This window comes from Salmo salar, chromosome ssa05 (assembly GCF_905237065.1).
Source record: "Salmo salar chromosome ssa05, Ssal_v3.1, whole genome shotgun sequence".
Taxonomy (NCBI): domain Eukaryota; kingdom Metazoa; phylum Chordata; class Actinopteri; order Salmoniformes; family Salmonidae; genus Salmo; species Salmo salar.
The window spans coordinates 67,920,080-67,947,143 of record NC_059446.1 but is presented as its reverse complement, the minus strand read 5'-3'; the positions used below and the strand labels follow the sequence as shown (position 1 = coordinate 67,947,143).

The window sequence follows — 27,064 nt, the reverse complement described above, 5'->3', positions numbered from 1 at the left end:
CAGTCTTTGCTGTTTTTTTCCTGTGTTCACTTACTGTCACGTTCACTGTCCTCAAACTCCCTGTCATAGATCAGCCAAGGCTCAGCGTGCCGGTAATTCCACATACTTTATGAGTGAAACCGAATAAACCACGAAACAGGTAAACCAGAAACAACCGTGGCGCACACAAAACACTCACAGAAAGAATATAATTACCCACAACTGAAGGAGGGTAAAAAGGCTGCCTAAGTATGATTCCCAATCAGAGACAATGAATGACAGCTGCCTCTGATTGGAAACCATACTCGGCCAATCAAAGAAAAAAAAAAACACATAGACATACAACACATAGAATGCCCACCCCATGTCACACCCTGACCTAACCAAACAGAGAAACGACTCTCTCAGGTCAGGACGTGACACTTACCATAAACAAATACTTTAAGCATCACTTTTGTTATAGTTTTACCTTATTACAGTATCAAATATACAGTTTTATATCAAAACCAAGAAAAATAAGTATTTCAATATCTTGCACTGAAAAGTCATCAATAAGTACAATAATTCAATGTGACTGTTACTGGTGTAGTTCAAAATATCACCATGGGGTTGTGCCCAACTCCTATCTAGGCTACGGTATCTCTGCATTAGATGGACAGCATTTCTGCCTGACTGCTGGACTTGTTATTTGACTCCAGTCAGCTACTCAGTCTTTCCCCACCCCTAACCCTTCCCTGTCAGCTCACCCACACAGGCCTCCTCTAAACATAATGAGCTGCCAGGGACAGACAGGGGAGGGGGAGAGAGAACATAATTGCTTGCTTTACACAGCTTGTAGGCAGGCAGACAGTTTAGGCAGAGATACACAGAAGAACACTTAGAGAGATTGAGAGGAGGCACAAAATAAAGAAAAAGAGAAGCAAGACAAAAGGGAAACAAATCACCAACAGCACAAAAAATGGATCCCAACAAGATGCCAAACGCCCCACCACCAGGCTGGAACCCAGATGAGAAGTCTGGGATGGGACAACCAGCTCCTCCACCCTACCAGGACCACCCCCAGTACCCCAACACAGGATACCCTGTACCAGCAGGCTACCCCGCCAATCCCCAGGGCTACGCACCACCGCCCCAGTATGGAGGAGCTCCTGGGGCCCCTTACGGACAGCCATACCCCCAGGGAGAGTACCCCCAGTCCACCGTCACAGTCCAGCCTACGGTGTTTGTGACCCATGGAGCTCTGCCTTACCCTCTGCCAGACTACCTGGGCTACTCCATTTTCACCATGCTGTGCTGCTGCCTGCCACTTGGCATCGCTGCACTTATCTACTCCATCTCGGTGAGTGGGACTTTTATTTCTGTTTTAAGAGTATTTAAATGTAATGTAGACTAATGTGTTTCCAGTAGATATGTATCCCAAATAATTCACAAAACATAACTTTTTTCATTTTGTAGAGTAGTCAGTAGTGTATTTCTCACTCTAGTCTCTTTTTAGCGTTATCCAAGAAACCCAGTTACCGGGCTGCATAGCTGGGGAGAGGGACATGTTTGTGATAGTTTTGGCCTTACATTGTGGGTGTCTCACAGTCTTGAGTTCTGTTTGAATAATATCCTCAGGATATAGTGGTTTGAGGGGATCGGGGGAGGGGAGATGGGGTACGAAGTGGGAATTGGGGAGAGTGTGTGTAAGAAAGAGAGGGACCCTTCCCGGAATATGGGTGGTTAAAAATGGGTGGTTAAATATGGGTGGTTAAACATGCGGGTGACTTGACTGTGTGAGTGACGTAAGAGGAGGTGGTATTCAAAATGTAAAAGGTATTCTGGGCTTATCAAATCGCAAAAGACAAAACGAGAACTCCAACAACCCTCCCACATGTCCTTTGCCAAACCTCACCCACGAATGGACAGCCACACTGAGAAGAGGGGTAGGTTGTATTTACAATGGTGTTTGTTTTTCACTGGTTGCCCTTTTCTTTTGGCAAAAGGTCACAAATCTTGCCTCTGTGATTGAACACTGTGGTATATCACAGATTGCACACTGGATTTGTTTTGGAATTCTTTGTGGATCTGTGTAATCTGAGGGAAATATGTGTCTCTAATATGGTCATACATTTGGCAGGAGGTTAGGACGTGCAGCTCAGTTTCCACCTCATTTTGTGGGCAGTGTGCACATAGCAAGTCTCTTTACTTACTTACTGGGATTACAAACGCATATCAGAATGGACAGCTAATTGTTGACCGGGCATGACTCATAGATCAATGTGGGTAATGGTGGAAACAGCCGGGTCAAAGCCTGGTAAAGAGGGAAAGGAGGTTGAAGACCTCTAAGATGTTATAATAGGCATCTTTATTTCACAATGAGACTAATGTAATAACAACATCAACTGAGGTTGAACAATGTGCTGGTGAATTGACTTCATCCACATCCATCATAGACATAATCGCTCAGTAAAGTTCCTCCTCTCCTGAGCAAGTCAAGGGCTATTATATACTGTAAAATATTTCATATTTGTACTTCATATCAGCAACTATTTTTACCAGAAAGATGAGATGTTAACATTTCATTGAGTATGTAGGATTACTAGTTATTGTTTATGGCCCTCTCATGATAAATCATTACTTTTGTGGATGATGTAGATTACATTTTCGATTACATTTAACTGGTTTTAATAAAGGCCACATGGAATTTTCAATAAATCTGATTTTATATATAAATAAAGACTTGCTAAAGTGCAAATATTCTGCATTTTGACACATTTTGAGACGTCCCTCTGTGCATTTTAACCCACTTAACGCCAACTTTCCACCCTTATCACCATTAATTATTTTGTTACTTTCACAACGTCATTTCAACAACCTGTTTGTGATTTAAAGGTCAACCCTGTTACGTGAACTGAACTCTTGTTTTAATATGGTGAAACTATTCCTTTTTAAATATTATTTTCAATAGAAACACTGAACATCTAATAGTCAAATAATAGTGTAAAACAGGTGAGCTGGTTCTACTCTTTTGGCCATTTTCTGGTGTTTCGTGGTAGAAAACTGAGTGGGTTGAGCATAACAGGTCAACCCCGTTACACATAGATAGACAGGCTAGACATGTTTTCACAATAATAAGAATAAACATTGTGAAGCTTGCATTCAATTGCCTTGACTCACTGCCATAAAGTTATGTTCCATTTTCTCCTAAACTGAAGCCACCAGAGTGGATTCGTATCTGTGCAACACCCTAAAGTCATTGGAAAAACAAATTCATGCCTCCTTATGTTTTGGGTATCAACACAAACAACAGATTGTTGTTTCCACAATTTCTTTCCAGGTTTACACAACTGAAAAGGCTATTTGGGGACAGATCGCATGAAAGCTTCCAGAAGATACTCTGGAATCAATCTGTCAGACCTACAGTGGGGGGGGGAAAGTATTTGATCCCCTGCTGATTTTGTACGTTTGCCCACTTACAAAGAAATGATCAGTCTATAATTTTAATGGTAGGTTTATTTAAACAGTGAGAGACAGAATAACAACCAAAAAATCCTGAAAAACGCATGTAAAAAATGTTATAAAATGATTTGCATTTTAATGAGGGAAATAAGTATTTGACCCCTCTGCAAAACATGACGTAGTACTTGGTTGCAAAACCCTTTTTTCGCAATCACAGAGGTCAGACGTTTCTTGTAGTTGGCCACCAGGTTTGCACACATCTCAGGAGGGATTTTGTCCCACTCCTCTTTGCAGATCTTCTCCAAGTCATTAAGGTTTCGAGGCTGATGTTTGGCAGCTCGAACCTTCAGCTCCCTCCACAGATTTTCTATGGGATTAAGGTCTGGAGACTGGCTAGGCCACTCCAGGACCTTAATGTGCTTCTTCTTGAGCCACTCCTTTGTTGCCTTGGCCGTGTGTTTTGGGTCATTGTCATGCTGGAATACCCATCCACGACCCATTTTCAATGCCCTGGCTGAGGGAAGGAGGTTCTCACCCAAGATTTGACGGTACATGGCCCCGTCCATCGTCCCTTTGATGCGGTGAAGTTGTCCTGTCCCCTTAGCAGAAAACCACCCCCAAAGCATAATGTTTCCACCTCCATGTTTGACGGTGGAGATGGTGTTCTTGGGGTCATAGGCAGCATTCCTCCTCCTCCAAACAAGGCGAGTTGAGTTGATGCCAAAGAGCTCCATTTTGGTCTCATCTGACCACAACACTTTCACCCAGTTGTCCTCTGAATCATTCAGATGTTTATTGGCAAACTTCAGACGGGCATGTATATGTATTCTTGAGCAGGGGGACCTTGCGGGCGCTGCAGGATTTCAGTCCTTCACGGCGTAGTGTGTTACCAATTGTTTTCTTGGTGACTATGGTCCCAGCTGCCTTGAGATCATTGACAAGATCCTCCCGTGTAGTTCTGGGCTGATTCCTCACCGTTCTCATGATCATTGCAACCCCACGAGGTGAGATCTTGCATGGAGCCCCAGGCCAAGGGAGATTGACAGTTCTTTTGTGTTTCTTCCATTTACGAATAATCGCACCAAATGTTGTCACCTTCTCACCAAGCTGCTTGGCGATGGTCTTGTAGCCCATTCCAGCCTTGTGTAGGTCTACAATCTTGTCCCTGACATCCTTGGAGAGCTCTTTGGTCTTGGCCATGGTGGAGAGTTTGGAATCTGATTGATTGATTGCTTCTGTGGACAGGTGTCTTTTTTACAGGTAACAAGCTGCGGTTAGGAGCACTCCCTTTAAGAGTGTGCTCCTAATCTCAGCTCATTACCTGTATAAAAGACACCTGGGAGCCAGAAATCTTTCTGATTGAGAGGGGGTCAAATACTTATTTCCCTCATTAAAATGCAAATCAATTTATAACATTTTTGACATGCGTTTTTCTGGATATTTTTGTTGTTATTCTGTCTCTCACTGTTCAAATAAACCTACCATAAAAATTATAGACTGATCCTTTCTTTATCAGTGGGCAAACGTACAAAATCAGCAGGGGATCAAATACTTTTCCCCCCCACTGTAGGTTTGATCTGATGCTTTAAACCTCTTAAGGATTGTATCCTTTTTTTCTATTTTCGCCTAAAATGACATACCCAAATCTAACTGCCTGTAGCTCAGGACCTGAAGCAAGGATATACATTTTCTTGGTACCATTTAAAAGGAAACACTTTGAAGTTTGTTGAAATGTGAAATTAATGTAGGAGATAACACATTAGATCTTGTAAAAGATAATACAAAGAAAAAAACATGCATTTTTTTAATGTATTTTTTCGTCATCTTTGAAATGCAAAGAATGGCCATAATGTACTATTCCAGGTTAGGCATAATTTAGATTTTGAACACTAGATGACAGCAGTGTATGTGGAACATTTTAGACTGATTCAATGAACCATTGTATTTCTGTTCAAAATGTTGTATCAAGACTGCCCAACTGTGCCTAATTGGTTTATTAATACATTTTCAAGTTCATAACTGTGCACTCTCCTCAAACAATAGCATGGTATTCTTTCACTGTAATAGATACTGTAAATTGGACAGTGCAGTTCAATTAACAAGAATTTAAGCTTTCTGCCTATATCAGATATGTCTAGGAAATGTTCTTGTTACTTACAACCTCATGCTAATCACAGTCTTTTTTCTTTATTTAACTAGGCATGTCAGTTAAGAACACATTCTTATTTCCAATGACAGCCTAGGAACAGTAACTGCCTTGTTCAGGGGCAGAATGACAGATTTTTACCCTGTCAGATCAGGGATTCAATCTTGCAACCTTTCGGTTACTAGTCCAATACTCTAACCACTAGGCTACCTGCCACCCACATTAGCCTAAGTTAGCTTAACCATCCCGTACTAATATAGTAGACTGAGTCAGACACGGAGATGGAGTGTTCTCCAAGCATAAACACCACTGCAGGTGTCCTGTTTATGCTTTTTACAGCATGGATACAGATTTATTGGAGGTGTGCTGTTTTCAGGTCTTTAACCCAGAAAGCTTACATTGAAATGACTGATCATACAGACTATCCATTATCTAGTGGGCAATTCACCGGAGGCTGCTGAAGTGAGGATGGCTCACAATAATGGCTGGAATGGAGTAAGTGGTGAGCATGCCCTAAAACAGAACTTGACATCACCTGTGAGAATGTTAGCTTGCCACGAGGACATTAAGGCCATAATTTAGCATCTTCTTCACACTTTACAGTAACACTATCACTCTTTTTGATGAGGTAACCCCGGGCTAACATAAACAGAGTTGAGTAGAGTTAGGGAGACAGACAACAATGCAGGTTGTATGACATGTTCACTTAGCTAGTTAACACACACACACACACACACACACACATATATATATATATATATATATATGGGTCATTTTAATGTTTTTGTCCCATGCAGCATAATCGTGAGCAAACGACCTGAAATGTATCTGGTTAATTTCTTTGTGGTTACATGTAGGGAACAAACAAACATTTCAAGTGGGTCTTTAATCCGTTATGGAATCCCTCATTCCTTACAAATAGGAGCAGTTTACCTGGACATGCTATTCGGTAATCTGTTATGGTCATTTGTACTTTTCTGGAGAGTTTTTCACTTTTATTTTACCAGCTTTCCTTTTCCATACTGAAAATTCTATAGTGCCATGAAAAATATGACTGCAACCAGATGCTTCTTGTAGTTGTTGATCAGTCCCTCACATCTCTGTGGAGGAATTTTTCTTGCTCGCAGAACTACTTTAACTCAGTGATATTTGTGGGTTTTCAAGCATGAACTGCTCGTTTCAAGTCCTGCCACAGCATCTCAATTGGGATTTGGTTTGGACTTTGACTAGGCCATACCAAAACTTACGTTTTGCAGCTTTTTAACCATTTTCATGTAGACTTGATTGTGTGTTTTGGATCATTGTCTTGCTGCATGACCCAGCTGCACTTCAGCTTCAGCTCACAGACGGATGGCCTGACATTCTCCTGTAGAATTCTCTGATACAGAGCAGAATTCATGGTTCTTTCTACTAAGGAAAGTCGTCCAGGTCCTGAAGCAACAAAGCATCCCCAAACCGTCACACTACCACCACCATGCTTGACCGTTGGTATGAGGTTCTTACTGTGGAATGCATAGTTTGGTTTTCGCCAGAGATCATGGGAACCCATCTCATCCAAAAATGTGACTCTCAAGTTTGCCAAAAAGCATCTGGAAGCATCTGGAAGCACCTGGATGATCATCAAGACTCTTGGAAGAATGTTCTATGGACAGATGCGTCAAAAGTATAACTTAGATGTTTACTGTCATGAACTGTAAGTATTGTGTACCATGGACTGTAATTTGGGCATCTTTTATCAACACAACACTGAAGGAAACCTGTGTTAAACTAACTAGAATAGAAATCATGATAAATATAATGGGATAATGGCCTCCCTATAGCTCAACTGTAAACAGTTGAGCACTAGTCATGTATGTGCCGGGAGTCAGGAATCAGGTGCAGAAGGTGAGTTTAATAATGAAGAATGCAGATCGACAAAACATGAGAAGCGTACAGACCGTGAATGAAAACAAACCAATACTGCCTGATGACAGAGGCTACAGAGGGCTAAATAAAGGGGAAGTAATCAAGGTACTGATGAAGTCCAGGTGTGCTTGACAATGGGAGAGGGAGACCAGGAGAAGGCGTGACTGCACCCAGTTCAGGCCTGGAGGAGACATACGGTAATGGGTGAGTGGTGTATTATCTCGCTAAGAGGCTACTTGACGCTCTGCCAGGAAGCTTGGGCATGACTATCCCACACCGAGCCCTTCCCACCCTGCCTCAGTTGCGGCAAGCTGCTAGTTGCCAATGTCTGGCTTGGCACTGCGTACAGAGGTGACAAGCCAGACTGCGAACACAGTTTTCTCTTCTGTGTCTCCCACTCAGCAGCACTGTCTGACTGGCACATAAACTTAATGCCCACTCACATAGAGTACACCACCAGCTAATCTTGGGGTGGCAGGTAGCCTAGTGGTTAGAGCATTGGACTAGTAACTGAAAGGTTGCAAGATCGATTCCCTGAGCTGACAAAGTAAAAGTCTATTGTTCTGCCCCTGAGCAAGGCAGTTAACCCACTGTTCCTAGGCCATCATTGAAAATAAGAATTTGTTCTTAGTTGACTTACCTAGTTAAATAAAGGTTAAAATAAAATCTTAAAACTATTCCCAGACAGGGAGAGATACAAAGGAGTTATCTATCTAGGAAAATGTATGTTTTAAAAAATGTGTTACAGTACATTGTTTCTTCCTCAAAAATAAATGTAGAAAGAAATGGTGCATTTGGAAAGTATTCAGACCCCTTAACTTTTTCCACATTTTGTTACATTATAGCGTCATTCTAAAATTGATTAAAAAAACTCCCCATCAATCTACACACAATAACCCACAATGACAAAGGAAAAACAGTTTTTTAGATTTTTTTGCAAATGTATTACAAATAAAAAACTGAAATATCACATTTATATAAGTATTCAGAACCTTTGTTGAAACACTGTTGGCAGCGCTTACAGCCTCGAGTCTTCTTGGGTATGACGCTACAAGCTTGGCACAACTGCATTTGGGGAGTTTCTCCCATTCTTCTCTGCAGATCCTCTCAAGCTCTGTCAGGTTGGATGGGGAGCGTTGCTGCACAGCTATTTTCAGGTCTCTCCAGAGATGTTCGATCGGGTTCAAGTCAGGGCTCTGGCTGGGCCACTCAAGGACATTCAGAGACTTGTTCCAAAGCTACTCCTGCATTGTCTTGGCTGTGTGCTCACGGTCGTTGTCCTGTTGGAAGGTGAACCTTCACCCCAGTCTGAGGTCTTGAGCCCTCTGGAGCAGGTTTTCATCAAGGATCTCTCTGTACTTTGCTCCATTCATCTTTCCTTCGATCCTGACTAGTCTCCCAGTCCCTGCCACTGAAAAAAACACCCCACAGCATGATGCTACCGACACCATGCTTCAGCGTAGGGATTGTGATAGCTTTCCTCAAGATGTGACGCTTGGCATTCAGGCCAAAGAGTTCAATCTTGGTTTCATCAAACCAGAGAATCTTGTTTCTTATGGTCAGAGTCCTTTAGGTGCCTTTTGGCAAACTCCAAGCAGGCTGTCATGTGCCTTTTACTGGCCACTCTACCATAAAGGCCTGATTGGTGGAGTGCTGCAGAGATGGTTGTCCTTCTGGAAGGTTCTCCCATCTCCACAGAGGAACTCTAGAGCTCTGTCAGAGTGACCATCGGGTTCTTGGTCACCTCCCTGACCAAGGCCCTTCTCCCCCGATTGTTCAGTTTGGCCGGGCAGCCAGTTCGAGGAAGAGTCTTGGTGGTTCCAAACTTCTTCCATTTAAGAATGATGGAGGCCACTGTGTTCTCAGGGCCCTCAGTGCTGCAGTAATGTTTTGGTACCCTTCCCCAGATCTGTGCCATGACACAATCTTGTCTTAGAACTCTACATACAATTAATTTGACCTCGTGGCTTGGTTTTTGCTCTGACATGCACTGTCAACTGTGGGAAGTGACTATGCATAGATATTAAAAGAGATTTGCAGCAGCGTACGGGGGGGGGGCAGTGCAAATAGTCTGGATAGCCATTTGATTAGATGTTCAGGATTCTTATGGCTTGGGGGTCGAAGCTGTTTAGATGCCTCTTGGACCTAGACTTGGCGCTCCGGTACCGCTTGCCATGCGGTAGCAGAGAGAACAGTCTATGACTGGTGTGGCTGGAGTCTTTGACACTTTTTAGGGCCTTCCTCTGACACCACCTGGTATAGAGGTCCTGGATGGCAGGAAGCTTGGCCCCAGTGATGTACTGGGCCATATGCGCTACCCTCTGTAGTGCTTTGCGGTCGGAGGCCGAGCAGTTGCCTTACCAGCCGGTGATGCAACCAGTCAGGATGCTCTCGATGGTGCAGCTGTAGAACCTTTGAGGATCTCAGGACCCATGCCAAATCTTTTCAGTCTCCTGAGGGGGAATAGGTTTTGTTGTGTCCCCTTCACGTCTTGGTGTGCTTGGACCATGTTAGTTTATTGTTGATGTGGAAACCAAGGCACTTAAGCTCTCAACCTGCTCCACTACAGCCCGTCGATGAGAATGGGGGCGTGCTCTGTCCTCCTTTTCCTGTAGTCCACAGTCATCTCCTTATTTAATCCATTTTAGAATAAGGCTGTACTGTAACTAAATGTGGAAAAAGTGAAGGGGTCTGAATATTTGCCGAATGCACTGTAAGTTAGTTGTATTCCGTATTTTATTGAGTTTGGATTGTTTTAGGTTAGTTCGAGATCTATACAGGATATTGTTATGTTGTGATTTATAGGACTTTCCACATTTCAGCATGTTTTTCCTGGCCTAACACACGAGAGGGGGAGTCGCATTGTGTTTGGGATCTGTTGTGTTTGGGATTTGCGCCAGGTTGTCTGGGAGGGGTAGGAGGAAAGGAAAAGGCCTGTGGGAGGGTCAATAGGGGTAAAGGCCGGGGGAGGAGAGGGCAACAGGAATCTCTGCCTCTTGGCAATTCAACATTCACACTGTGGGGCCTTTCTAACATGGCAGACAAGAGGGCATAATCAGAGAGCAGAAAGAAGCTATTGTGCTCGTGTGTGTGTGTGTGTGTGTGTGTGTGTGTGTGTGTGTGTGTGTGTGTGTGTGTGTGTGTGTGTATATATGTGTGTGTGTGTGGTTGCGTGTCTGTGGCTGGAAGTGTTTATAGATTTGTGTCTGTGTGTCGCAGGCTGTGTGTTTTCCAGTCAGTATGTTTTGAAATGTTTTAGAGTGATTTGCCATGAAATACGGACAGGACGATGAACATAGCCTTTTTGGAGATTGCACACAATTTCCTGGAAATTGTCTTCAAAAGGAGTGGCTTGTCTATTGTTTCCCTTGTCAAGTTTCAAGTTCATTTAGTAATCCATTACACCTATTTTCCTGTCTTCTTAACATTCTGAAGAAAACGGTGCTTACACAGTTATTATTTGAATATTAATTACACTGTACTCTGGCAATAACAGAAAATGATTACACACGCTAACTCTATTAACACCAGTTGCTAGGATACCCTAGCCTCCTTTTATGAAGCGGCCCCTGTCTGGGCCCCATGGGTTGTTGGGAATGAATAGGGTCATTACCACTGGTCCAAATAGGATGTTGCTTACGCTGTTGGTATTTGCTCATTGTGAACGTTATTTTGATTTTGACTGTCACGATATGTTGAGAATAGTACTTCAATATTTGGCTGTTTTCTTTATCTCAGACATCCATTTATGACATATTATTTATTATCTATTATCTTTTAGGCTCTGTTTTTTTGTGTTTAATGTCACAGGGTGCACTTTGAGTAAACAGAGATGCTGAAAATAAGTTATAGTGGCCATGCCTTAGACTAGAAAAACATAAACAATCAAGGACCCAACAACTAACAAATCTATGAATCTATGAAACATTGTCGAACACAGCTCCTTTGTAAGCAGGACCGTTAGTGGCATGAATCCGGCATGTGTTAAGCTGAACCTATAAGCAACATGCATGTGGCTCAATTGGTAGAGCAAGGTGTTTGCAACGCCAGGGGTGTGGGTTCGTTTCCGATGGGGAACCAGTACAGACAAAAAATGTATGAAATGTATGCATTCACTACTGTAAGTCACTCTGGATAAGAGCGTCTGCTAAATGACTGAAATGTAAAGGTAATGCAGTGAAAAGGGAAAGTGGCTGAAAATTAGGTCATTTAAGGGATAATCATTTAATGGAGAGCCCAGATGCACCAAACACCTCAACTCCCAGTAATTACACAATTAATACAGTCCACACCTCAAATTTTTCTGTCAAATTTTAGGTGAAGTGTAGAGACATAGCTGTCAATGAAAATAGCAACAGCATTGTTTCAGTTAACCCTTTGATAGCCCCTTTATCTATCCACATATTGCTTATACACACTCATCCCTCTTATCCCCATTACTGACAGTACCCTACTCTACCCTCATGTACGTACTGTATATTAGGTAGAATATGGTAGAGTTTGTTTTTGGTCTACTCTTGTAAATATTGCTTCATTGATTATATCTTAGTGGAATAAGAAAGGATGTAGTTACTAATCTAACGCACTTCTGTACATCGCACTGTAATGTACAATTTACCTTATTTTAGCACCCCAAAAACATAATACTTCCAGGTCAACTGTAATATGAATACCATTCTAAGCACAATTTCTCCCGTTTCCGGCAAAATCAATGACGAGACATTCATGTTGCCCGTCTCTGCATGATTGAAGAAGGCAATGAGCTCTGTCGGGTCTTTTTAAAAATGACGGGTGGGGAAGCGAAACCTACTGCGAGATAGGAAAAGGGGGAGATAAGCTGTGTGCGGAAACAAATTTCTTCACCCGATCTGTCCAACTTATCACCTCTAAAATGTAAATGAAACACTATAAAGAATTTATATAATGTGTCATTACATACAGTACAGTTGAAGTCGGAAGTTTACATACACTTACGTTGGAATCATTAAAACAGTTGAAGTCGGAAGTTTACATACACTTACGTTGGAATCATTAAAACTCGTTTTTCAACCACTCCACAAATTTCTTGTTAACAAACTATAGTTTTGGCAAGTCGGTTAGGACATCTACTTGGTGCATGAAACAAGTAATTTTTCCAACAATTGTTTACATACAGATTATTTCACTTATAATTCACTGTATCACAATTCCAGTGGGTCAGAAGTTTACATACACTAAGTTGACTGTGCCTTTAAACAGCTTGGAAAATTCCAGAAAATTATGTCATGGCTTTAGAAGCTTCTGATATGCTAATTGACGTCATATGAGACAATTGGAGGTGTACCTGTGGATTTATTTCAAGGCCGACCTTCAAACTCAGTGACTCTTTGCTCGATATCATGGGAACATCAAAAGAAATCAGCCAAGACCTCAGAAAAAAATTGTAGACCTCCACAAGTATAGTTCATGATTGGGAGCAATATCCAAACGCCTGAAGGTAGCACGTTCATCTGTACAAAAAATAGTACGCAAGTATAAACACCATGGGACCGCGCAGCCGTCATACCGCTCAGGAAGGAGACGCGTTCTGTCTCCTAGAGATGAACGTACTTTGGTGCGAAAAGTGCAAATCAATCCCAGAACAACTGCAAAGGACCTTGTGAAGATGCTGGAGGAAATAGGTACAAAAGTATCTATATCCACAGTAGAACCAGTCTTATATCGACACAACCTGAAAGGCCGCTCAGCAAAGAAGAATCCACTTTCCCAAAACCGCCAAAAAAAGCCAGAGTATGGTTTGCAACTGCACATGAAGACAAAGATGGTACTTTTTGGAGAAATGTCCTCTGGTCTGATGAAACAAAAATAGAACTGTTTGGCCATAATGACCATCGTTATGTTTGGAGGAAAAAGGGGGAGGCTTGCAAGCCGAAGAACATCATCCCAACCGTGAAGCACGGGGGTGGCAGCATCATGTTGTGGGGGTGCTTTGCTGCAGGAGGGACTGGTGCACTTCACAAAATAGATGGCATCATGAGGAAGGAAAATTCTGTGGATATATCAAATCAAATGTATTTATATATTGAAGCAACATCTCAAGACATCAGTCAGGAAGGTAAAGCTTGGTCGCAAATGGATCTTCCAAATGGACAATGACCCCAAGCATACTTCCAAAGTTGTGGCAACGTGGCTTAAGCACAACAAAGTCAAGGTATTGGAGTGTCCATCACAAAGCCCTGACCTCAGTCCTATAGAAACTTTGTGGGCAGAACTGAAAAAGTGTGTGTGTGAGCAAGGAGGCCTACAAACCTGACTCAGTTACACCAACTCTGTCAGGAGGAATGGGCCAAAATTCACCCAACTTATTGTGGGAAGCTTGTGGAAGGCTACCCAAAACGTTTGACCCAAGTTAAATCATTTAAAGGCAATGCTGCCAAATACTAATTGAGTGTATGTAAACTTCTTACCCACTGGGAATTTGATGAAAGAAATAAAAGCTGAAATAAATCATTCTCTCCACTATTATTCTGACATTTCACATTCTTAAAATAAAGTGGTGATCCTAAATGACCTAAGACAGGGCATTTTTACTAGGACTAAATGTCAGGAATTGTGACAAACTGAGTTTAAATGTATTTGGCTAAGGTGTATGTAAACTTCTGACTTAAACTGTACCTATTTGAAGGTTTGTGTTGAATTTGAATCTGGTTTTTAGGGCGGCGCTAAAGTTATCCTCAGAACTTAACAGCGGCTGTTGCGGCTTTTAAGAGGCATGATGACTTGCAGTGATGACGCAAAAAATGCATGCATTTCGTTGTACAATTGACTTGGTATTCCCGTTAACCTGTCCCTGTCCCTTTCTTATTTTTAAACTGGAGAGAAGCTGTAAGACACAGAATGAGTTGCTTTATGCGTGCTGTACATTATGTCATGACACGTCACAATTTAACGTACAGCGTCGGAGAGGTCAGTTTTTTTCAACTTTACTCCAATACCTGGCCATTACCAGGTCAATCAACACTTTAATAGAAACATAGTTCACACCCCAGATTTTGATGCCAACACAGTCACTATAGTCCCATTAGTTTTCATTGCAGCCTCGTTTGAATGCCGCTGTTGCGCAAATTTGTACGGAATGGGGTTAGTCAACAGTACCATCCAGGAAACCAGATTAGCTCTATTCAACAAGCTCTGTTTAGCTTAGCATTTTAACTGTCCATAACTGTCAAAAAAATTTGCATTTCAACTTAACATTTCAACAAAACAAATGTTAGCTGACTTAGTTGTATGTCTATTAATTCAACATAAGTAGCTAAGAGGTTGCTAAATGCTTATCTAGCTAGCTTGCTCTGATTAGCTTAGCATGTTGCTGCTAGTTTGCTACATTTTACTCTTTGCTTCAAGTCAGGAGACTAGTTGTATCTAAGAGATGTTGTCACATTTGTCTGACTACTGTATCACAAATATTTCAAAACGTTACAACTTTTAACTCAAACTTTTATTTACAAGATGCTCAGTTCAAACCTCCATGTTTTCAAGATATGCACCTGTTAAACTCCGCCCATTGACCTTTTAGAAACCAATCGGATTTGTTCTTCCCTAAACCAATCAGATTCTTTCTGCCTTTAGAACAAAGTTGACTACACTTTGACAACCTTCTCTTCAGTCACAGAGAAGAGCAGAAATCTGTTGACAGTGTAAATCAATAGTGGTCCCGTGTGGCTAAGTTGGTAGAGCATGGCACTTGCAATGCCAGGGTTCTGGGTTTGATTCCCACAGGGAACCAGTACGAATCGCTCTAGAGTGTCTGCTAAATGACCCCAAAAAATATAATTGCTCACTGGGTCGCTCAATGAATGGCCCATTCACCAGTATTTCTGTACTGTCACTGAGAAGGCCCTTCATGTCGCAGAGATTAGAAAGAGAGACTATTAATGATCTGATTCTGTTCGATCTTGGGATTTTCTCACATATCAAGCATCTCACATCCTGCCCTTCATATTCCATACAACAAATGACCACGTACATCTCTCATGTAATTGGACATAGTAGCCTAGTAAATGGATAGGCTATATGTATTTCAAGTTTTGCAATATCACGACAAACAGAGCATACAGACAGACAGATGGGATGGAGGAAATATTGTGAACCTCAAGGAAATGGAAGAAAAGCATTTGGTGGAGTGCCCAGATAATTATTCAAGACATGCAAGTACACAGACCCTCAGAAACACAACAACTGTCTACTGTTAAGAGATCCAAGGAGCCCTTCTCCTCTAGCTAGCCGTGTAGAAACAATTATGAACCAGCTGTCAGTAATCAGGAGGAGGGTTTACAATAGCAGGCAGGCCTTCTCACGCCACACTACCCTAAATCAACACAGACCCTCTCTGCCTAAACCTTAAGTCAACCCTCGCCCTGCTGTGGAAGCCAACTCACATATTTCACCAGACAGAAACAGATGGAGGCTATGTTAACAACATCATGTGACTAGGGGGAGGTTGATTCAATTGAGACTTGAGTAAGTCACTGTTGAGTGGGAGCGATCTTATAGGGGGGTGTGAGGGCATGTTGTTATTTTTTAAACATGGACTAAAGAGTGGGTATTTTGGTGCCTGTTGTTTGTGTTTTACAGGCACTTCCTGTTTGTCACAAGACTCTTCCTAATTTGGAGCCAGAGAGTAATCCAAGACCGCATGTGACACACACATACTGTTCAAAATTTGCTGAGAGCTTTACTGTTGCTTAGTGTGTGACTCATACTGACTGGTAGTCAGCTACTCCGAGATGTCTATAGTGTAAAGTCCATGGCAAGGAGTGATGAGTCAAAGACACTGAGACTTCAGTTAGTTGACTGAAAGATTAGCATTGCCTGTCAAACCTTGTTCTTCCCCCAAGAGGAAACATAACAAAATGTGTCTCATAATATGTGTTTCACAATGTGTCAAAATGTGTCTCACAATATAGCACCATTCCTAAAACTGTAGCTAGGGGAGAGAGCTACAAGAGTGAATTTGGCACACAGGTACAGTTGGTGCTTCATCCACAGCTGTTTCAACTTAGTGCTGCTTGGGGTGTGGCCACAGGAACTTAGCGTTCAAGTTGTTATATCATCACTAGTATGGTGTTAATATGATCTATTATAGATGCTCTACAGTGAGATAGAAAAATGTCCCTCTTTGGTTTTTATTTTCTGACTTAGTTGGCATGTTGGCTAAGCATAGTGTTTGTGAATGAATACGGCTTCTCCTGAAATAACTCAAATCAAATAAGAGCATGGCACTAAATCATCTTGAACTCTCTCCGTTGAAGTCTCTCTCTCATTCTCTCTTTTCTGAATGATGATTACAACAATTACAACTTTCCCTCCCTCCCTCCTTCCCTTTCTTCCTTCCTTCGTCCTCCCTCTGCTCTCAGACTCGAGACGCCAACAACCAGGGTCACCAGCAGGTTGCTGAGAGGAGTTCTCGTCTAGCACGGATACTGAACCACTCCGCCCTGGGTATCGGCATCACCGTCATCATCCTGTACATTGTCTACGTCGTCATCCTGGCCAAAAATATCCACTGATCTGACACCTAAACACCGGCTTGCACCACAGCCACCGCTTCTCTCAACCCCAGCCCCCAAAATCATCCTGATCTTGACCACATAAAGTCGGTGCCAGTTACAGGCACTTTCCAAAGAGATACATAATGCTGTTTATTCATCAACATTTATGACATGCTTTTTTAAAAACTATATATCTAATGACTTACTTTTTTAAATACCTGCAGACAAGATAGTTTAAATTGTTAATTCATTTGCCTGTTTAATTTTAAGTTTAATATACATAAATAAACAACAAATGATGGATACTGATAGTTTTTTGGAATATTTCTAATAAATGTCTAAAGGATAGTGTATGTGTATTCACTGTGTATGGATAAGTCATATCAGAGTTTAGAGACAGATTTGACAATGTTATGAGAATGCAGCAGAAAGAGACTATTCTTAAAGTCTGAAAGGACATGTATTACTGGTTGTCATTACACAGAGTGCCAGTAAGGTTACCACTCACAAGAATAAACATTTTGCAACTCAATGTCAAATCTTTACTTCTTGTTGTACAAATGTATCAATTTGCTCAATTCAGTGTTCTGTGCTGTCAGCAATGGCACAAGCAATACTCAACTCAACTTATTTTGGACAACCGTGGAGACTAAGGCCTAGATTCAAACTGTAGCGCAGAAGATCAGCTGTATAGCACTATTTAAATGTAAAGGTAATTTACGATTTAGTAAACATATGCAGCGTTTACCGTGAATGCAGTCTCCGCAAACGCAAGAACATGGCCTTCCACAGTCAAAAGAAATTGCAGCGCTGTTCCAGTTTGGCCTTACAGTTGATTCATTTGGTGAAATGTTCACACTATTCCATGTCATTTATAGTCACATATTGCCAGATTATGTATAACACTCTTTAAGTTAGATATATATTTTATTTTAGTATATATTCAGTGACGCTCACCTCTTCTATTTACCAAGGGGTTCAACTTTATCCTTCTCTAAAGTGTGTAGTTGTTGGAAAAAGTGTTTACCTTGTATCATGTATTTTTGTTTGTGAAAACACAAAAGAGACCATTATAAGAATGCAGATATGTAAACCAAATTTGTTTTAAAATAAAGTTCAACAGGTAAATAAATCACACACTGATTTCAGACACATAGATCAAAAGCCTTTTGACTGGCGGCAGGCTACAGCTAATAATCAACTTCCAAGTCCAATTGATCAACAACAAAAAAGCATGATTAATCTTAACACTTAACATTTCTCTCTTTACCCTCTGATTTATGTATATTAACATTTGTATTATATGCAGTACCAGTCAAGAGTTTCTTTATTTTTACAATTTTCTACATTGTAGAATAATAGTGAAGACACAAAAACTATGAAATAACACATATAAAACCATGTAGTAACCAAAAAGGTGTTAAACAAATCAAAATATATTTTAGATTTTAGATTCTTCAAAGTAGCCACCCTTTGCCTTGATGGCAGCTTTGCACACTCTTGGCATTCGCTCAACCAGCTTCATCTGGAATAATTTTCCAACAGTCTTGAAGGAGTTCCCACATATGCTGAGCACTTGTTGGTTTATTTTCCTTCACTCTGCGGTCCAACTCATCCCAAACCATCTCAATTGGGTTGAGATCAGGTGATTGTCGAGGCCAGGTCATCTGAAGCAGCACTCCATCACTCTCCTTCTTAGTCAAATAGCCCTTACACAGCCTGGAGGTGTGTTGGGTCACTGTCCTGTTGAAAAACGTATGATTGTCCCGCTAAGGGCAAACCAGATGGGATGGCGTATCGCTGCAGAATGCAGTGGTATTATACTGCAAAAAAAAAAAAAACACATCACACCTCTTCCATGCTTCACGGTGGGAACTACACATGCAGATATCATCTGATTAATGATGGTCTTGTCCTCTCTTGGAGCTCGCATTCCATAGAATGAGTTGGTGTTTCTGTACTATGAAGTACCAGGGACGAGATCAGAGCCTTGTCTTAGGGGACAAACTCTGTACAACAAGAACAGTCTTCATAGCAAATACTATCTGGCTGGGTGATACTCCTTTCTCATTTATCAAGTCTCACCTTGTGACCCATTCCACACATCTGTTGTTTGTCATGTAGACTAAGGGGATGCATCTTTGCTATAAAAGGTGTTTGTATTCTTTGTCTCAGGGATCTCAACAAAGCATCTAAGAGTGGTTCGTCGACCAGCCATCGTTATTGCAGAGTACTCACATCATTCATTTGAGTGTGGCGTATGACATGCTTTCCTTATTAATAAGTTAATAAAGATTTAGATTAAGTTTAACTCTGACTTGTTTGTCTCTCCTCATTTGATAATACAGAAATTAACCTCTACACTCATCAGACCAAAGGACAGATTTCCACTGGTCTAATGTCCATTGCTAGTGTTTCTTGGCCCAAGCAAGTTTCTTCTTCTTATTGGTGTCCTTTAGTAGTGGTTTCTTTGCAGCAATTCGACCATGAAGGCCTGATTCACGCACTCTCCTCTGAACAGTTGATGTTGAGATGTGTCTGTTACTTGAACTCCGTGAAGCTTTTATTTGGGCTGCAATTTCAGAGGCTGGTAACTCTGCTGAACTTATCCTCTGCAGCAGAGGTAACTCTGGGTCTTCCTTTACTGTGGCGGTCCTCATGACAGCCAGTTTCATCATAGCGCTTAATGGTTTTTGTGACTGCACTTGAATGAACTTTCAAAGTTCTTGAAATGTTCCGCATTGACTGACCTTCATGTCTTAAAGTAACGATGAACTGTCATTTCTCTTTGCTTATTTGAGCCGTTCTTGCCATAATATTGACTTGGTATTTTACCAAATAGGGCCATCTTCTGTGTACAACCCCTAACTTGTCACAACACAACTGATTGGCTCAAATTCATAAAGAAGGAACGAAATTCCACAAATTAACTTTCAACAAGGCACACTCGTTAACTGAAATGCATTCCAGGTGACTACCTCATGATTCTGGTTGAGAGAATGCCAAGAGAGTGCAAAGCCGTCATCAATGCAAAATGTGGCTACTTTGAAGAATCTCAAATATATTTTGATTTGTTTAACACTTTTTTCGTTACTACATGATTCAATATGTGTTATTTTGTATTTTTTTGTCTTCATTATTATTCTACAATGTAGAAAATAGTAAAAATAAAGAAAAACATTGAATGAGTAGTTGTGTCCAAACTTTTGACTGGTACTGTATATCAAGCAAGTATTTGTATATTATCAGATTAACTGTTTTGTACAGATAATTATTAAACTCAAGTTACAAACACACTTAGTTTAAATGTTTTCAAAAAATTGTGCACTGGGCCTTCACTAGTCTTGTATTAGCAGACAAATACAGACATCTTCAGTGCGGGCAATTTACCTTTATTGGAGGTTACATGTAATTGGATCTTTGAGGTAGTCTATTAGCCTACATTGTTTTGTTGTTCATTTCAAGGACACTTGTTAGGTCAAGACACTTTAGCAATTGTATAGCCTACTGATGTAACATGAGAGACTGAAAGTAAGGCTGACATAAGAACACATCAGCTGTTGACTCATCTATTACAACCTATACAATCATGTTATTTCTTTGTAGGTACCTGCCGGTGTATTCTCTTAATCATCTTTTACCCAAACATTTTAGAGTGGACCAGATTTTGATAGTGGCTTGACATTTAGCTCTTAGTAGTCTGTTATTGTATCTTAGTGAAGTGACATGGAAACAACATTGATTCAACCAGATTTTGCCTAGTGGGTTGCCAGTTGACAATGTGGAAGCAGTTTACTCTGAGAGAGGTGTGGTAAGAACAACCAAAAAGTGGAACTTGTCCTCTAAACCAATAAAGGAAGGTAAGATTGCACTTATTTGATGGAATGAGGAAATGAGAGTGCGTCTGTGGTTCCTTTGTGAATAATTAACAACATTGCCCACATTCATGATTCCTCTTCCTCCCAACAGTTCAATGTATGCCACTATTTTCTTTCCTATTTGGTAAGGTGCATTATTTGTATTGAACAGTTCATCTTAGTAGAATGTAAATGTACATTTTTAGAAGAATGGGTTCCAAAAGGGTTCATTGGCTGTCCCCAACAGCATAACCCTTTTTGGTTCCAGGTAGAACTATTTTGGGTTTCATGTAGAACCGTCTGTGGAAAGGGTTCTACATAGAACACAAAAGGATTCTACCTGGAACAAAAGGGTTCAACCTGCAAACATAGGGTTTTTTCAAGTAAATAATTTAAGAGTGTTCTATGCATCAGTTGGGTCTCTATAAGCTTCAATATGAGGTCCTAAACCTAGCATGAAAGTGCATCCTTGTAGCTGTGTGGGCTAATATATTTAAAATGTTTGCCTTTGAGTATGTTTAGCCAATGGCCAAGTGGTAAGTTGAGCCAATGTTTGAGCCAATGGCAAATGTAAGTGTTTTCTTCCCAGGCATAAGGCATTATTGTTGAAATATGATGTAACAACAGGGCCTGGTCTATGTTAAAAGTAATTTTTTTAAAGTGTTATTTTGTAGTTAAACCTATGTTAAAATATGCTTAATTAGAATGATTAAAAGACAAAAAAAGTGATTGTGATGAATTGTTTTAAAGCTATGGTTTTAAAAAGGTATTGGTAATATTTCACTGAGTACAGAAATTTGTACGTGCAAATTAACGTACCCCATACCCGGGGTAAATTGTGCCAAGAGACAACTTTTTTGGACAAACTATATTTTCTAAACTGTAATGTTTACATGAATTCTGATTATTTCCAGGGATACACAACATCCTAAAATATATTTAAATATCTGTTAGAAAGAATACTATATTTCCCTTGATGGAGTGATGCTGAATGTAAAAAAAATGCTCAACTTACCCCACTCTTCCCTACAAACCCAACCTCTGCAACCTTTGAACCTCATGAAACCCAAAGTGCAATACCCTGTTTTTATAATGGTCGTCGTACGTAATGGACCAAGGCACAGCGGGTTGAGTGCTCATCTTAACTTTATTTGAACAGTGTTGCATGCTAACACACAATAGTACAACAACAACTTCCCACAAAGGGACAGGTGAAACAGGGCTACCTAAGTATGACTCTCAATCAGCAACAACGATGTACAGCTGTTCCTGATTGAGAGCCATACCAGGCCAAGACAAAGAAATACACAACATAGAAAACCATAGAAATACAAAACAAGAACATTACCCAAAAACCTCGGAACACATAAATCAAACACCCCTCTTACATAAATACATATCCCATAAACCCCGAACCACATAAAACAAATACCCCCTGCCACGTCCTGACCAAACTACCATAACCAATAACCCCTTATACTGGTCAGGACGTGACAGTTTTTATATTTGAATCCTTACATATAGGCTGATAATGTTTTTATATATATAACGATTGAACAGAGTCAATAAGTTGATGCAATGTAATTACCCTGTTTATATTTCCCTATCGATGAGCTTTTTGAGGAATCAATGTCCAAAAAACATCAGTGTTTATCAGCAGTTTGAATAAGGATGAATTTTTGAAAAGCTTACGATAAGTAACACTGGCCCTCGCTCTTCTTTTAATATGAACCATCTGCGTTATAACACCGACATGTTTATTGCACAGACAGGTTATACATGGCTGCTTATTGTACTTGAAGCAGTGTGACAGCATGCAGGTTTCGCAATCTCGTTAATGGTCCTCTAAACGTTTACTCTGAGTGGCTAGCAGGAAATGCAGCATTTTACTATTTCACTTGTTACTGTGAGCAGACTTCCCGGCATTCACTGAGAATGACCGTTAAAAGCAATAATTGTAAAACAATAACAGTACACAGTAAGTGCTGCTGTATCTATTCTTGGCTACTGATTTACCTAGTTTATTGACTAGCATAGATGTTGCTTACCAGAAATTACATGTTTATATTTTAGGCCTACTGAAAATCCCTCAATTTAGTATACTAGGTCTCCCGAGTGACGCAGCGGTCTAAGGCACTGCATCTCAGTGCAAGAGTCGACACTACAGTCCCTGGTTCGATTCCAGGCTGTATTACATTCGGCCGTGATTGGGAGTCCCGCACAATTGGGCCAACGTCGTCCGGGTTTGGCCGGGATAGGCCATCATTGTAAATAAGAATTTGTTCTTAACTGACTTACCAAGTTAAATAAAGGTTAAATAAAATAAATAAAACAAATGAAAGGTCAGGGATCACAGTCCGGCTCCAGAACAAACGCTATTTGTGAAGGTTCGGTCACACAAATTTCAAACATTACAACAAAATCAAAAGTAAGTTGAGTTTATTATTATTTTAAAAAATTGTACCTGCAGTCTGTATTGACCCCATTCTGAATCACAGTCCGGCTATTGAGTATGGCTGGCCTAGGTCAAAATCTAAATATCTAAATGGGTTATGTTACAGATATTTGTATTATCTCTTGAAAATAACATACTGCCTGAGAAATCAGTACTATATGAACCACTGTTTTGAGACAGTGCCACATGACTTGCAAAATGGCGTCGATAGAGATGGCAGCTTCGCTTCAAGTCCTTAGGAAACTGTGCAGTATTTAGTTTTTTATGTATTATTTCTTACATTGTTAGCCCAGAAAACAACCGGGAATAACTATTGGATATCAGAGAGACGTCAACTTACCAGCACAACCAGCGTGACCAGGAATATGACTTTCCCAAAGCGGATCCATTGTCTGCACCTCCCAGGGCATTTGAACTGATTCCAGAGGCCGACCCAAAACAACGCCGCCGGAGGAGAGGATGCCGGAGCGGTCGTCAAGTGAGGCTTCGGATGCACGCACACCACCCACCGCTTCCCAGTATATTACTTGCTAATGTCCAGTCCCTAGATAAAAAAGCATACGAGATTAGGGCAAGGGTTGCTTTCCAGATAGACATCAGGGATTGTAATATACTGTGTTTCACGGAAACATGGCTCTATTGAGATATACTGTCGGAGTCCGTATGTTATTTGAATTGACAAAAAATGTGATTTTCTTTCAAAAACAAGGACATTTTTTAGTGACCCCAAACGTTTGAACGGTAGTGTATATATTCTTATCCCATTCCTTTACACGATTGTATGTATTTTGTGTTGTTGTGGAATTTGTTAGATATTAGGTTTTGTTGTGGAATTGTTAGATATTACCTTTAGATACTGCTGCACTGTCGGCTCTAGAAGCATGAGCATTTCGCTACACTCACAATAACATCTGCTAACCATGTGTATGTGACCAATACAATTTGATTTGATTTGAACCAAAAAGGAGAACCAACACTTGATTTATTAACTTGACTCCCTCCAGGATTTCCAGAGTTTCATAATTATCCACAACACAATTTATGATACACAGCATCAATGCCAGTAAGTCTGCTCACATGAAAGTCCATTGGCCTGCTTTGGATGGGGGTGTGTCCTGGTTTATCAGTGTTGCCTTCTGTTGGTTAGTGTAGGCAACTGTATAGCTTAGTTTGCCAGGCTTACAGTATATAGAAGACATATGGATAGGAGCAGTACTTAGTGCAATAATACTAATTACATTAACAAGGTGTGAAAGAGTATTTGGGAGTAATAAAGACTTACATTTTTTAATACCTGCAGACGGGCTGGTTTAAGCCATTGATTCTCTTACCCGTTTAATTGTACATTTAATAGAAATAAATAAACACCAAATTATGGACACTAATTGTATTTTGGAATATTTCTAATCATTGTCTTAATAAGGATAGTGTATGTGTATTCAGTGTGTGTGGATAAGTCATATCAGAATTTAGAGACAGACAGTGCTGGAAAAGGTACCAAATTGTCATACTTGAGTAAAAGTAAAGGTACCTTAATAGAAAATGACTCAAGTAAAAATGAAAGTCACCCAGTAAAATTCTACTTGAGTAAAAGTCTGAACGTATTTGCTTTTAAATCATGTTCTTGTTTTTTAAATTACAGATAACCAGGGCCACACTTCAACACACAGAAATAATTTACAAACGAAGCATTTGCGTTTAGTGAGTCCGCCAAATCAGACCCAGTAAGGATGACCAGGGATGTTCTCTTGATAAGTGCGTGAATTGGACCATGTTCCTGCTAAGCATTCAAAATGTAACAAGCACTTTTGAGTGTCAGGGAAAATGTATGGAGTAAAATGTACATCATTTATTTTAGGAATGTGGAGGAGTAAAAGTAGAAGTTGTACAATACCCCAAAAAACTACTTAAGTAGTACTTTAAAGCATTTTTACTTAAGTACTTTACACAGATTTGACAATGTTATGAGAATGCAGGCGAAAGAGACTATTCTTAAAGTCTTAGAAGACATGTATTCCTGGATGTCAATACACAGAGTGCCAGTAAGGCTACCACTCACAAGAATAAACAATTTACAACTCAATGTCTAATATTTACTTTTTGTTACACAAATGTCTCAATATCCTCAATTCAGTGTTCTGTGCTGTCAGCAATGGCACAAGCAATACTCAACTCAACTTATTTTGGACAACCGTGGAGACTAAGGCCTACATTGAATCTGTAGCATGGAAGATCCATTGTATAGCACGATATGCAATAGGAACATTTCTTTTTTCCTTTTGGTACAGATTGAATCTAGCTCTTGAAGTAAAAAGCAATTGCAGCACTGTTCCAGTTTGTCCTTAAATTGATTCATAGGGTAAAAATGTCCACACTATCAATGTAATTTATAGTCACATATTGCCAGATTATGTATAACACTGTATATGATAGATATCTATTTTATTTTACTATGTATTCAGTGTTGCTCACCTCTTCTATTTATCAAGGAGATGTACTTTATCTTTCTCTAAAGTGCATAACTGTTGAAAAAAGTTTTGCTTTGTATTATGTATGTTTGTTTGTGAAAACACAAAAAGAAGAGGCCATTATGTCACACCCTAATCTGTTTCACCTGTCTTTGTGCTTGTCTCCACCCCCCTCCAGGTGTCACCCATCTAACCCATTATCCCCTGTGTATTTATACCTGTGTTCTCTGTTTATCTGTTGCCAGTTCATCTTGTCTCGTCAAGCCTACCAGCGGTTTTCCCCATACTCCTGTTTTTGCTCTAGTCCCTGTTTTCTAAGTTTTGACCATTCTGCCTGCCCTGAACATGAGCCTGCCTGCCATTCTGTACCTTCCGGACTCTGCTCTGGATAACTGACCTGCCCTTGACATGTCGTTTTTCTGCATAATGTTTTTGTAATAAACTTTTGTTACTTCGAACTGTCTGCATCTGGGTTTTATCCTGAGGCCTGATACATTTTAAGAATACAGATATGTAAAGCAAATTTGTTTTTAAATAAAGTTCAAAGGGTAAAAAAATCACACACTCTAATTTCAGACACATTTAGATCAAAAGCCTTTTTACTGGTGGCAGGGTACAATTAATAATCCACCTCCAAGTCCAACTGATCAACTAAAAAAGCATGATTAATCTTAAAACGGAACATTTCTCTCTTTACCCTCTGATTTATGTGTCACGTTCTGACCAGTAAATGGGTTATTTGTTATTGTAGTTTGGTCAGGACGTGGCAGGGGGGTATTTGTTTTATGTGGTTCGGGGTTTGTTAGTATATGTGTTTATGTAGAGGGGTGTTTGGTTAGAGTATTCCGGGGTTTTTGGGTTATGTTCTTTATTTCGTATTTCTATGTTCTGTCTATGCTGTGTATTCCTTTGTTGGCCTGGTATGGCTCTCAATCAGGAACAGCTGTACATCGTTGTTGCTGATTGAGAGTCATACTTAGGTAGCCTGTTTTCACCTGTCCCTTTGTGGGAAGTTGTGGTTGCATAGCTGTGTGGTTTAGCCTGCAATCATGTTCGTTCGATCGTTTTTCTTGTTTTGGTTGTGTTCAATAAAAGTCATTATGAGCACTCAACCCGCTACGCCTTGGTCCACTACGTACGACAACCGTTACATGTATGTATATTAGCAATTGTATTAAATATACAGTACCAGTCAAAAGTTTGGACACACATGCTCATTCAAGGGTTTTTCTTTATTTTTGCTACTTTCTACATTGTTGAATAACAGTGAATACATCACAACT

The 27,064-nt window shown here is 40.3% G+C and overlaps 1 protein-coding gene across 1 annotated transcript; it reads left to right on the top strand.

Annotated features, from left to right (window-relative positions):
- Positions 1–743: 743 nt before the first annotated feature.
- Positions 744–17,533, top strand: LOC106605631 (transmembrane protein 91). The gene is made up of 2 exons (XM_014201489.2): positions 744–1,318; positions 16,867–17,533. The coding sequence occupies exons 1-2, from the start codon at positions 938–940 to the stop codon at positions 17,017–17,019; spliced, it is 534 nt and encodes a 177-aa protein (XP_014056964.1). The 5' UTR covers positions 744–937; the 3' UTR covers positions 17,020–17,533.
- The last annotated feature ends 9,531 nt before the right edge of the window (positions 17,534–27,064 follow it).